This window comes from Nicrophorus vespilloides, unplaced genomic scaffold, assembly GCF_001412225.1.
Source record: "Nicrophorus vespilloides isolate i.1.1-1 unplaced genomic scaffold, Nicve_v1.0, whole genome shotgun sequence".
NCBI classification, from domain to species: Eukaryota; Metazoa; Arthropoda; class Insecta; order Coleoptera; family Silphidae; genus Nicrophorus; species Nicrophorus vespilloides.
In genome coordinates, this window is record NW_017096897.1 from 23836 (window position 1) to 37717 (window position 13882).

At 32.8% G+C, this 13882-nt stretch overlaps 1 protein-coding gene across 1 annotated transcript; it reads right to left on the reverse strand.

Moving 5' to 3' along the window:
• Nucleotides 1-1807: 1807 nt before the first annotated feature.
• Nucleotides 1808-9964, reverse strand: LOC108558405 (katanin p60 ATPase-containing subunit A-like 2). Its single transcript, XM_017915312.1, has 7 exons — nt 9793-9964; nt 9299-9603; nt 7632-8002; nt 4497-4659; nt 2723-2908; nt 2338-2564; nt 1808-2232 (listed from the first exon to the last, which is right to left on the reverse strand). Exons 1-7 carry the CDS (start codon nt 9868-9870, stop codon nt 2093-2095), a joined length of 1470 nt encoding a protein of 489 aa, XP_017770801.1. The 5' UTR covers nt 9871-9964; the 3' UTR covers nt 1808-2092.
• Nucleotides 9965-13882: the final 3918 nt, after the last annotated feature.

Consider the following 13882-nt stretch of genomic DNA (forward strand, 5'->3'; position numbering starts at 1 on the left):
ACATATGGAATTGCACTTGTCAATCCTACTGTCAAATGAAGGTTGCTATGTAACATATTGAACTTGTAGTTGTCAAACTTAGAAAATCATTTGTTTCCGTTAAACGTGTACACGAAACAAGTGACTCTCACAAAAAGTTAAATGTTTTGCTGTTTCTTAGCTTAATTTACTTTTCAACTTTCGGATGCTGCTGCAAATTGCGCTTGGCAGTCCATCAACTGCGAGTTTATTTCTGATCTCTTTATAACGTGCGAAGGCGATATTAACTTCTTCAAAGGTGAAATATGAGATGTTTCCGCGGCGGCGATTAATCATCATCCGAGTCGTCGCCGCCGCCACCACAGCCGCCTTCGCCTCCACCTCCACTCTTCAGCCCCCGGCCTGCTGCTACGTCCAATTTTCCATCAAAAGTCCGGGAAAGTCGTAAAAACGTGCTGGTTTCTCCAAGTTTACAGCGGCTTTAATCTCAATTAGATCCAATTTCCAGTTTAAAATACACCGCAACAAACAAAAAAAAAAGAAACCTTCAATTGTTCTTAATTTTATGACTACAGTAAATTCATATCAATTTATTTAGTATTAAGTAAATTTGATAGAATTAAAGTAGGATTTAAAGTATTTAATCCAAATAATACCAAACCTTTCAAGAGATATACTTATTTCTGTTACATATAAAACCACTCTTTTCTGTTTATTATCAACAACAAAATTTAATAGAAATATAAAGAGGATATGAAAACTGAGATTATTGAAATTCTAAACGCAAACAGTGTGGGTTTACGCAACGTCTCGAGTGCTCGACCGTATTTTCCTTATGGTTTTGCGGGAAAGCAGAGAGAGTGAGAGATGGAGCTTTATTATCGTCGCATTATGAATTCCCGGAAAGTTTCGGCCTATTTTCCGCACAGCAAAAACCAACCCGAAAACTCGACTTTACGCATGACCTTAGTTAGATACGTGGAAAGTATTAAGTTTCCACCACCTTCGAAATTAATTTCATCCTCCGTTGAATATTCATGAGCCGGAAACAATGGCCACCGTCGCATAAACCGCGAATTATTTCAATACGAAAATTCACTTTCGAAACATACATTTCCTTTCTTAAATAATTTTAAGTGTTTAATACTTGATACATAAATGATATATTGTTTATCTACTTAGGTTACTTTAATAATCATAAGATGATTTATATAAAATCGATGCTTTCTCTTTTCTTATCTCTAAAACCAATATTGTACTTGTCAATGCAACTGTCAAATGAAATTAGTTATGTCAATCCTACTGTCAAATGAAGGTTGCTATGTCATATATTGAATTGCATTGACAGGTGCAAATTCTACTGTCAAATGAAGGTTGTTATGTGACATATTGAACTTGCACTTGTCAATCCTACTGTCAAATATTGAATTGCAGCTGTCAATACTACTATCAACTAAAGTTAGTTATGTGACATATGGAATTGCACTTGTCAATCCTACTGTCAAATGAAGGTTGCTATGTCATATATTGAATTGCATTGACAGGTGCTAATTCTACTGTCAAGTGAAGGTTGTTTTCTTACCTCTAAAACCAATATTCTAGTTGTTTCCAAATCTATTATATATAAATTACGACGAAAACTTCTCCTTGATGTTGCATATCATTTCTTTATACTTCTACCATAATAATTCTTGAAAATTTTAAATTTTGGTAGTGTTTCATGTATTCATCTCCTAAAGCTTTTAAACTATTAAAAATTGGGTTTTTGATTGAATAAAAAGCATTTTTTTTTAGAAACTGTATTATAAAAATAGGTATAAATGTGTGATATAGTTTGGATTTCGTTGTGAAGATTGTGGAATATTCGGATTAACGCGCATTGAATTGATAATTCCTCAAATTTGATAAATTACGCAATATTATGTGTCAATTATGGGACAAAAGAGAATGATCAATTTTGATTAATTGCAAACGCTCAAAGATAGAGATGAGGATCGGACGGATCGATTTTGTTACCCGTTGCAGCCGACCAATTAATACATTTATATTAATTGCCGCGCGCACACACACACACACACACTATGTTGTCCACCCTTAATGACAATGAATTGGATTACGAGCTTCCGCATCGCTTCGCCCAGGACGTGTACTTGTCGATCACGTCGTTCGTGGCCGCCGGTCTGATCCTTCCCAGAGCCCTTCTCACGTCCTCCATGACGACAGGCCTAACCACCGCATCTTGACAACATCCTCCTTCGTGAAAACAACAAGCAAGAATTTAATTAATTTGATGAGAATATTACCATTATCATCAACATCATCGACATCATCATTAGTCGTCTCTTTGATCTCTCTCACCGAGCTTCTCTCGCAGCGTCCCCATCAACGCCTCTTTGCAAACAATGCGAATTTCCGCGCACGAAAAGTTTCCAGTTAGTTCGGCCATCCTCTTGTAGTCTGCATCGCTGAATTTGTTCCTGTTCCGACCGAAGTAATACCGGAACAGTTCGAGGCGCGCCTCAGCGTCCGGAACGTTCAGCAGGATCCTCTTCTCGAAACGCCGCAGGATCGCAGCACCCAAGTTCCTTCAAACACGAAAATTCCTTACAGAAACTAAACGAAATTTTGATCACAAAAGTTGTATCCTCACTATGCATGATTACTAATAGTGTAGACGCACTGATAATCAAATCGTTCAATACGAACTAATCGAAATATCTGATGAATACAATGGGTTTATTACCAAGGGAGATTTGTTGTTGCGAGGACGAAGATGTTGGGATCGTCATCTCCGGACGCGCTCAGGATTCCGTCCAGCTGGATGAGAAGTTCGCTGGTGAAGCGTCTGGAGGCCTCGTGCTGATGATCCTCGTGCCTCGATGCGATCGCATCCAGCTCGTCTATGAATATCGTGCTCGGTGCATACAGTCTGCAACGCAAAAGTTTCTCTCCATCCATTATTAACCGAACTTTCCTAATTAAACACCGTCGCTCTCTCCCATTTCGAACATTTAATCTCAATAACTCCCGAAACTTAATGCATTAATTCCTTTGACCTCCCCACAGTCTCCGTCCGAAAAGGTTAAATCCGAACTTCTCCTTTTCGTTAATTTCTCTCTCCACATCTTATATTTGTGATACCTCTCCATGTCTTCATGTTTGCATAACAAACTTTTAATAAACTCTACCAGCCAGCAAGGAAACCGCATTTTCTAATACTTAATTATACATTTAATAACGCAACGTTTATGTATGAAGCTTACATAGTAAATTCTTCATTTTTGTAAACTTTCAGGAAGGAAACCGTATTTTCTAATACTTAATTATACATTTAATAACCCAAAGTTTATGTATGTAGAGCTTACATAGTAAATTCTTCATTTTTGTAAACTTTAATTTAGTTTGTTATTCAACATTAATTTGATGAAACAGATATATAATTAAATTGAAACATTATATATTAATATGAACTCGTGTAATAATGTAATCTATTTAGAATTTACATTTATAAATTACACAAAATATAAACGTGTAAATAATTATTCATTTTCAAACAAAACTAATTCAATTTAAACAAACAAATTGTACCTTTCAACCAATATGCCTTTCGACATATTTCTTTTAATTCGTTTTTATAAAACCAATTTTTATTCACATACTCAAATTGATGAATGAAATAATTAGAAAATGTTTTTCCAATTACTATTATTTTAATTAACTTTTATATGAAAATTTTGAGTTTGAAATTGTTTAATTCATTAATATATATATAAAATTATTTTCTTATTTCTTCACACATTTCTTAACATACTACATTTACTAACTTTTTGCCTTTGTAATTGTTTCAGTAAAAATATGAAAATGATTTTTTTGCTTTAAATTGTTCAAATTAATAAACAAACATTATTTTTCAATTTCTTCTCACTTTTGCTAATAGAAAACAATTATCTATTTCTGTATGTTCATATAATTGATATTCAAATTTAATTTCTTACTAACAATTTCTTCTCCTAACTTTAATACAAATTCAACTAAAAGATTCATATAAAAATCTTTACTTTGAATTTTTTAATAATTTATTCAGTCTTTACTTCATTAATTATTTTAGTTTATAAGCAGTGCAAATATTAACACAATTTTTTGTAATTTACATTTAGAACTGCAGGAATCAGTAGATAAGTCGAAAATATGACAAATGTTAACAGAAAATTGCAGCGGAAATGATTAGAATCGAGCGCTGTTGACGTGGCAGTGGGAAAATTTGCATTTTCACGCATTTCTCTAAATTACATCACCGCTATTTGTATTGGTTTTATCGTAATTGGCAATTAGCGGTTAATGAAGGTCGGACACACCGCGCCCAGCGAAACCTTAGGGAAATTAAATGCAATTTTCGCGCCGCCAATGTTCACACAGTATAGCGTTTCGAATGGACGTGTTTGCATTCCTTCTACACTCTCTCTTACACAACTTTACGTGCATCCAGGTATTATTTACAAAAAACAATGTATATTTACCTTGCGACGTCGAAAAGGACCTTCAGCATTTTCTCGGACTCGCCGCGCCACTTGCTCACGAACGTGCTGATCGCCAAGTTGATGAAGGTCGACGGGGATTCCCCTGCGAGCGCCTTCGCCAGTCGCGTCTTCCCCGTCCCCGGCGGCCCAAAGAGCAACACACCTGCAACTCATTAACAGGTTTTCTTTTAGCACAGCCTCCTAAATTCATGCAAAAAAAAAACAAACGAGAGAGAATAAATAAAGCAAAAAAAAAACCCAACCCCTACATTTTTCATCCCTCTTTGTGCGCGTTTTCATTTATTCATTTATTCATTTTGTTTTTTTTTGTATTATATAAAAACAAACAATAGACAAAAACGGCGCTTTTCGACGCGTTTAAAAACCAGAGCCTCCTATTATTCAATTAACTATTTTTGCAGCATTCATCTCTGCTTTTGCGCGTGCAATTCCATCCGAATTTATAGTCGAAACCGGAGACAATAGAAACTAGGGTGTTTTTTGGTGGATGCGCCGAGTTTCTCGCTCATATTTCAAATAATAAAAATGTTTACAACGTTCGTACATCGTAAACTGCGAATGAAACGCAGTCCAATTCCATTTGTTTAAAGTGCATCCATCAATATTTATAATTATTACTACAATATTTTTTTGTTCATTTGCAATACGTTTTAAACCTTGAACAACGTGAAACAATGCCCGTCCATCAATTAACTTCCGTCGCGAAATAATATACGAAACTAATCCGACAAAGTCAATTATCCGAAAGTACACGTGGACAAAACTTTAACCTGGTTTCCAAACAAATGCAAACAACTCGAAATTGAGTTTGCGAAAACTTTACTGACTGCTACATGGAAAACTCTTAACCGTACAAAGAAAACAAAACTATTTGAACATATAATAAATAATTTTCAATTCTTATAAAACTTCAAAAATCAATTATTTTCTTCAATTCTGTTTAGATGCAATAAATAATTACAAAAATCTACTTTACTCTTATCAAATTCAGTAATAAAAACTGTAAACAAATTATAAAACGAGCAAACAAAAATCTTGAGTCGACGGATTGAGAGAGGCTATTTTTATTGGCGAACTTTGTAGACAGCGCATTTGGTTTTTACGACTGTCTTTTAACGAATTCCATTTAAAATTTATTTCTTTATTATTACCCCTCGATTCATCTGCTCTTATACAGAGAACGAAACGAAAGGGAAAAAAAACTTAGAAATTTTCTATTTACAACGATAAATAAAAAGTAAAATTTCCTTCAGGATTTTTTTGTTATACAAATAACAACAAGACACGTGAAGAGGTATTTGTTGGGAATCTCTAACAACCGAATAACTCTGCGCGCAATCCTTCAACTATTGTGTAACCCGTGGCCTGTCCTAATCCGAAGATTCCGAAGAGTTTTCTGAAGATCCAAAGGTTGTGAATACGATATGAAAAAGATCAACTGTAGTGGAAAAAAATATCCTCTTGTAAAAATTTGCCAACTTAAAACTGCTGTAACTTTTGAACCGTTTGCAATGTTGAGTCCATATTTCGCCTAATATAGTTATGACAAAATAAACATTAAATAACGATAAAAAAATTAATTTTATGAGAAATATTACCAATTAAAATGTAAAAAAAATTAATTTTGCATACAGAATTTTGTGATGCAAATTGAATTTCCATCAGAACCGAAAACTTGCAATAAACTTTTGATTTTTATTTCGAAGCTACTATTCCTTGCACAAATAAAATGTTCATAAAAAATCCTTCAGACAATACAAAGAAAAGTTTATTATCATAGAAAATATATGAATTTCTTGATAAAAAAATATATATAAAATTGTTTCAAATATTTGTATGCATTTTCATAAATATATTTATTCGGAATACATTACGAAACGGAAAGGTAATGCAAATATCCTTAGAATTCTTACGGTTTCGCTTGAATAAAATTCGGGAAAACAGAACGTAAACAATGAGCTTTTGCATTCGGGATAAGATTGCGAGAGAGAAGGAAAAATAAAATATAAAAAGGTGTCGCTGTGTGTGTGCAGGGAATCGGGTCGGTTGGGATAAAGTAAATAAAATCCCGAAATTGCGTTTCGTCGAGTCTTGGATAAAACGTTTCAACGCGTCCAAACTAATTCCATTTTTATACCAATAAATAAAACCAGGACTAATCCGCGTGATTAAATAATCGTTTTCTTTTGTTGAAAGCGCACTTCAACAATAAATGCATCCATTATACTTCCAACAAAAAAGAAAACTTAAACATCTTCAACAGTTATTAATTTCGTTTCAAACATTCTTTATAGACGCAGTTTTTATCGTCCTATTAACAAGATATAACACTTAAACTATAATTCAATTACTGTTTCATACCTGCAGTTTCCAATCATTATAACAATCACTTTTACTATTTCCTAAATTCCTAATTTAATTACTGTCTTATTTATTTGTCTTCTAATTAAATTAAATATTAAAATTTTCATAGAAAATGTAATTTAATTCATAAAAGACAGAAATAGTTGGTCCATAACAAAAAAATTGAGTGTTTTCTTTTGTAATTTGTAAAGAAGATGGAACATTTTATGTTAATATTTCAAATGTTCTTAGTTTTGTTTTTTTTTTTAAGTGATACAGATATAGTTGAGCCAGGATTATCAGTATTTAAAATAAACTTTAGAATTGGGTCTATCCTTTTGTATAATGCACAGAAGATGGAAATACTGTTCTCAAGTTTCAGTTAACTACAGACATTTGGATAATTGAATTTCGCAGACAAATTGTTTTCAATCAAAATGCTAATTTACTCGCTTTCCTCCTTCTCTCAAAGTGATTTAAAACTGCTCACTTATTACCAATTCATTTACAGTTTCAATTACTGTCCTAATATATTTTATATATTACTTAATTTATGAATTGTGTTAAATAATTGATTATTTGTAAAGTTAAAAGTAAATTTAATTTATAGGAAATAAGATTGCAATTGGATTAGTTTTGCAAATATTTGTTTTGCGCGAAACCCTTTCAGCTTTTATCCGATGTAAGGAAAGCGTTTGTTAAAAATGTGTGCGCGAGGAGGAGTGAGAATCGATACGCGTTTGAAATCGAAACGGGAAATTCTATCCTGACCTTTCCACGGTGCTAAGAGTCCGGTGAAGAGTTCGGGACGTTCCAAAGGATAGACGACGGCCTCCTTCAAGGACTCGGAGGCTGCGGAGAGACCGATGCAGTCCTTCCAGAAGATCCCCGCACTCCTCGGCACGATTTCCGATGTAATTAGATCGGCCATTTCGCGCCATTCGCTCGTGTACCCTTGGAATTCGCTGAGGGACGGTCTGAGTGCCTCCTGATCCTCGGACGCAGATGGTTTCAACAAGGGCTGCTGCTGCTGATGCTGATGCTTCTGTTGCTGGTCGACGCCCGTGGGTTTTCCGCTCAAACACTTCACGTCTATCTGGAAGGAGTCTCCACTCTCGGGGATCTTATTATCCGGAACGCAGCTGAAACCGAAAACATGCTAATCTAAACACTTATGCATGGTCCTTCGGAGAGTTATCCAACGCTGAGAGAGTAGTTTACGTTCGCAGAGGAATAGGAGATGCGTTTATAGCTAATAACTGTTGTTTGCTGTGAGAGGATCTCGTCCCAACAGTTCTCGGAATTAAGTGTAAATTGCAGTAGTAAACTTAAAGTTTTAGTGTTGTGCAATGTTTATTACAGAGTTGAAATAACTCAAGAGAAAAACGCTGAAATTGAACATTTTTAATAAAAATAGAAAGAAAAAAATAATAATTAAAAAGTGCTCTGAGATATTCATTATAAAATAGTAAATAGAAGTATACGAATTCACATAACTTCAATATTTTGTTATGTGAATTACAGAAGTAAATTTAACGTTTTAGTACTATTATGAGAAAAACGTGTAACTTTATGAATATATAACAGTGTATGAGCGAAAACGTGCAAATAATTACAATTATTAAAGTAAATTTGAAATTTTTTATCAAATTACTAAACGATATACGATATTATTTTTACTGAAAAATGTCGAATAGCAGAGACGAAGATGGATTACTTTGTTAACTATTGGAAACGCAGCTGCAAGATCATGTAAAATAGTTTAAAGAAATTGATTTTGAGAGAATATAGAAAAAAAATGAAATTATGAAGAAAATATTTAAAGAAAATTAAATTACTAGTAAAGAAGTAAACATTAATTAAAAAAATGTATATAATAGATTATTAACTCTTTAAATAAACAACAAATATTGAACACAAATACCTCGTATAGTCCAATTGTTTGAAACCGGATTAATGAAAGAACAAAATACATATAAAAATATAAACCCGCGTAAAAAGAAACTTGATTATATAATGGGAATAAAACAGAAGAATTATATAAAAAAAATGTATTTAGTTTAATTGGAAATTTTGAAACCGGACTGTATTGAATCCGGACTGATCGAAACCGCAATAGACGTGGTATTGCTGCAATTTCGGTTTTTATACTTTAGATCTTTTAGAATATTGAAATTATTTACCAATTATTAAATTTGAAGCTAAACATTTTTTCTTTCTATAGATAATTAAAAATTGTAAAATAAACTTTAGTATATCAAAGGATGGAACAAAATGTTCGTAATTTGAAGATATTATTGCTTTTCTCTGTAATAGTATTGAAGCATTGTTGCATAATTCTCCGAAAACTTTTTGATTGATAATTGCTGTTGCATTGAGATCGTGTGCACGGTTCATTGTAGTTGGATAATTAATATCGAGACAGTGTAATTATATACTTAGTAACAGCTGGTTTCGAAGTCTTCCTCTTAAGCGGCAGAGAGCCTCCAGTTTCGGAGAGGGCGGTCGACGACGATGACACCCTCTTGACGATCCTAGGCATCTTATTGAATTTGGTTAGGTAGTAGTCCTGGTAATCCTGCAGCACGATATCCAGATCGATATTATCGCAGAGCTCGTATTGGTTAATGAGCTGGCCTTCTCGGGACAATATATCGGCGGATTCGTGCAGGTTACAGTCTCTTAGATAACCGCGGATTAAATACAGAAGGCTTCTCCTGCGCTCCTTCGCCTCGTTTCTCTCCTATAATGAACCGCACAACTCCCTTTATATTGGATCATTCCACCTTCCTGATCTTTCTCACTCTCTCTCTATCATACACAAACATTTCCTTCATCATTTAATAATGATATTTCCTCTGGCATTGTATATTGTGTGTGCTTGTATACACATATACACTTTTGATTGCGTTCGTGAAATTCTACTACTTACATATTCCCTGTGTGTTTTCGTCGCTCTGGACCCACAATTTCCGCTCGACCTGCCCGGAACCGTGCAATACTCGGACATACCTTTCTCTTTCTCGTTCACCCACTTGCTCTTCTCTCCAACCAAAACTATGACATAACACAACGTACACCCGCACACTCTGACAATGCTAGGTTAGAACCAAGGGTCACGGCTGCCTGCATCCGCCCAATACAGTAAATAATTGCCCGTTACCCTAGCAACGCCAAACAATTAAAAATTACACAACGAATCGATACCACTTGATGGACTTCACAGAAAAGCACAAACATCCAAAATTAAGCATCACAATAAAAAATTCCAAAAGTTTTCAGTGAAAAAATAAATTTAATAGAAAATTTTCCTTCTCGCCAATTTAACTTTTTTTCTCTCAAATTCATAGAAAAAATAATTAAAAATTTTCTGGAAACAAAAGAATGTGAAAAAAAAACAACAAAAATTCTTTTTCAAACGTATTTCATAATCTCTGAAGAGTTGACTTATAAAATGGAAATATTTAAAAAATAATGTTTGTAAAATGCTAATATCTTCTACAAATTGATCTTGTAGAGTGCTTTTTCTTAAACTTTCAAAGTTTTTTTTTGCGTTTTGTTGTGTCGTAAAACGATTCGTCCGAAAGTTTTATATAATCTCATTCAATATTTTTTTTTTCATCTCTCTTTGCGAATCAATAGAGCCATCACGCTGTATGAATATGCAAATTGAAGCTGTTGGACTTAATACGATAATATTGGCGTCGTGCCCGTGTTCGAACCCAAAGTCCCCAATGCACGTCCAACATTATTATTACTATCATTTGATTTCGATATAATTTATATATATTATGAACGTACGTTCTATATTCTCATTACAAACACTAATATCTAGTTGCATATGTATCTTCTTTAATCATCATACCATTGTCACAATTGCAATGTTTCCATGGTTACTAATAATATCTAATAACTGCGAGTTAATGAAATTGCATAATCAATTTCATTAGCACAAATCCTCTTGAACGTTCAACCCGTTCTCATAATTGTCAATTATACGTCTCCATGGTTACTACTTAGATATTATCTAATATCCTCTATTGAAATTATGTATATTTCGGAGTTACAATTCTGTAATTTTTAGAACGTCAAAATTTCTATGTTTTCATAACCACACTATTGTAATTGTCAATGCGTTTCCATGGTTACTAATAATATCTAATAGATATAAGCTAATGAAATTGCTTAATCAATGATGATTCTGTCAAATAATCAATTCGTTCTCATAATTGTCAATTATACGTTTCTATGGTTACTACTAACATTTAATCTAATATCCTGTATTGAAATTATGTATATTTCGGAGTTACAATTCTGTAATTTTTAGAACGTCAAAGTTTGATGTTTTCATAACCACACTATTGTAATTGTCAATACGTTTCCATGGTTACTAATAATATCTAATAGATATAAGCTAATGAAATTGCTTAATCAATGATGATTTTGTCGAATAATCAATTCGTTCTCATAATTATCAATTATACGTCTCTATGGTTACTACTAATAACTAATCTAATATCCTCTATTGAAATTATGTATATTTCAGATTTACAATTCTGTAATTTTTAGGACGTAAAAATGTCGATGTTTTCATAACCACACTATTTTAATTGTCAATACGTTTCCATGGTTACTAATAACATCTAATAGATATAAGCTAATGAAATTGCTTAATCAATGATGATTCTGTCAAATAATCAATTCGTTCTCATAATTGTTAATTATACGTCTGTATGTTTACTACTAACATCTAATCTAATATCCTCTATTGAAATTATGTATATTTCAGATTTACAATTCTGTAATTTTTAGAACGTAAAAATTTCGATGTTTTCATAACCACACTATTGTAATTGTTAATACGTTTCCATGGTTACTAATAATATCTAATAGATATAAGCTAATGAAATTGATTGAACGTATTGATCTCATAATTGTAAAGTTATAACATCTAATGTGTACTAATTAAATAAGTAAATTATAAAATAAAGATTGTATTGTAATGACTAAACTGTAAACAGCAGTAAATATTGTCCAAGTAAACTAAAACCCATTTAAATCTGAACGTGTGAAAACTAATATCCATTTGATGAACAAGTACAGAAGCGGTAAAGTTTTGGTGCTCAGCAATGTCCATGAACGAACCGTGCATAAACGGTTGTTGAAAAGTTGTGTAAGCGAAATCTGACGCAACGTGTCCTGCGGCGTCTAATTATTTACCTGGATTATTCTCGTTCCCGGAATATTATCGACTGGAAGTTTCGGTTAATATCACGAAACTCTCGAAAACCAATTTCACTTGCATCGATCTTAATAGAAACGTTCGATCGTTCACCACTCGAAGTCTATATTCTATTAGCATAGTTTTGACGTTTGCTGCATGTTCTTAAGATTTCCATTTCGTTTAACATTATTAACCTACGGAAGATTTGACTATCTTAACTATCTTGTTAATGTCCAGTTAAAAATGTATTCATGACTTTAGCTTCAGTAATTTTAATAGTGGAATAATGTTCTAGAAATACTTATTTCTTTATTCGTTTATCTTGAATGCGAATAACATAAAAATAAGTAAATTTTAAAGACTATAGTTTAAACTTTAAATAACACATAGTGGCTTTATTCTGCTGTTGCTAGTTTTTGAAAAATGCGCAAAAATGTGAATACACTTAAGAAAATTATCCATTTCTTCCGACGTAGCGACGCAACGAAGTATTCACGTTTTATGGATAAATTGAAGACGGCGGAAAATAAATAAATAAATCGAACGATTCGAAATCTTAATCTGCATTTGTTACAATCCAATGGCGAATCCGCGTCCACCCTATTTGACGTGTCATTCATGCGAGAACTTGATAAAAAGAACATGTACTTGACGTGCCAAAAAAGGGTCGATGGGAAAAGTTTTGGTTTTGCTAAAATTCAATATCTCTGCTGCTGCTGCTGCTGCAACGTGTAATCAAATTGGTGGTTTCTCTTTGATCTCAACCTTACTTAGTCTGTGCCTAATTTTGAAGAAGAATGCCTTTAGTGAATTGAAAATAATCCGTATTATCATTATTATTGCTATTACGAGTGGTATTAGTATTTAGTATTAATTGGACGTTAAGCCTCTATCCGTTTCCGAGGTCGACGTGATAATTGCATCGAGTGAGTCATCAGACCCAAATGTAATCAGCTTACAGTTAATAATCCCGACGTTGAATAGAAAGATTCGACGCCTTCTCAATCATCATCAACATTTACCAAAATCTACGACACATTTCACACTTTTTCCTTGATCTATGATGGATGTGCAACATTACAAATAAGCAAACCTCTTGGAATATTAATCTTTCTCTCCCTCTGACGTTCGCAACAGCGGCTCTGATCCTGGAAGTAATCATAAACATATATTAGGTTGTCCGTCAAACGTATTGCAAGCCGAATGCGAATCTGAATTATATACAATACCATTTACTCCATATAACGTAAAATTCTTTTTTACCTGAATACATTATTTCAACTTCGAACTTACATTATTCAAATACCAAATGTAATAGAAATATAAATTCATGTGCATGTTATTCCTTATAGTTTTAACTTTATAAAACATAATTATTTAATAATTTTACATATCGTGTACGTCGAGAAATATAATTAAATGTGAAGTAGATGCTCGAGGAATAAAAACATTTTTTTTTAGCAAATCCAACAAAAATCAATTACATACATTTCATTGCCTATAATCTTAGTTTTAAATAACATATAATTTCATTATTCTACCACTAGTTTTCGTGATTTACTTAAAAAATAATTTTTTTTTTCTAAAGTTTGTAAAAGTATTACGTGAATACCAATACATATAGAAATATAATTTCGCATACACTATAAAGCTTATAATTTATACTGTATGTATTCTATCGTAGTCAGTTTTTGAGAAACACATTAAAATGTAATGGCGCTACTATTATTAATGATTACAAAGTTTAATAGCGAATTATACAAACGCCAATGAAATTATGAAATAAGTTTTGCATACA

Coding starts and splice junctions, on each gene's coding strand:
- LOC108558405 (XM_017915312.1), bottom strand. CDS start 9,870: ATGTCCGAGTATTGCACGGTTCCGGGCAGGTCGAGCGGAAATTGTGGG. Junction 9,604..9,792: donor CGAAAACACACAGGGAATAT/GTAAGTAGTAGA, acceptor GGTTCATTATAG/GAGAGAAACGAGGCGAAGGA. Junction 4,660..7,631: donor ACTCTTAGCACCGTGGAAAG/GTCAGGATAGAA, acceptor AATGAGTTGCAG/GTGTGTTGCTCTTTGGGCCG.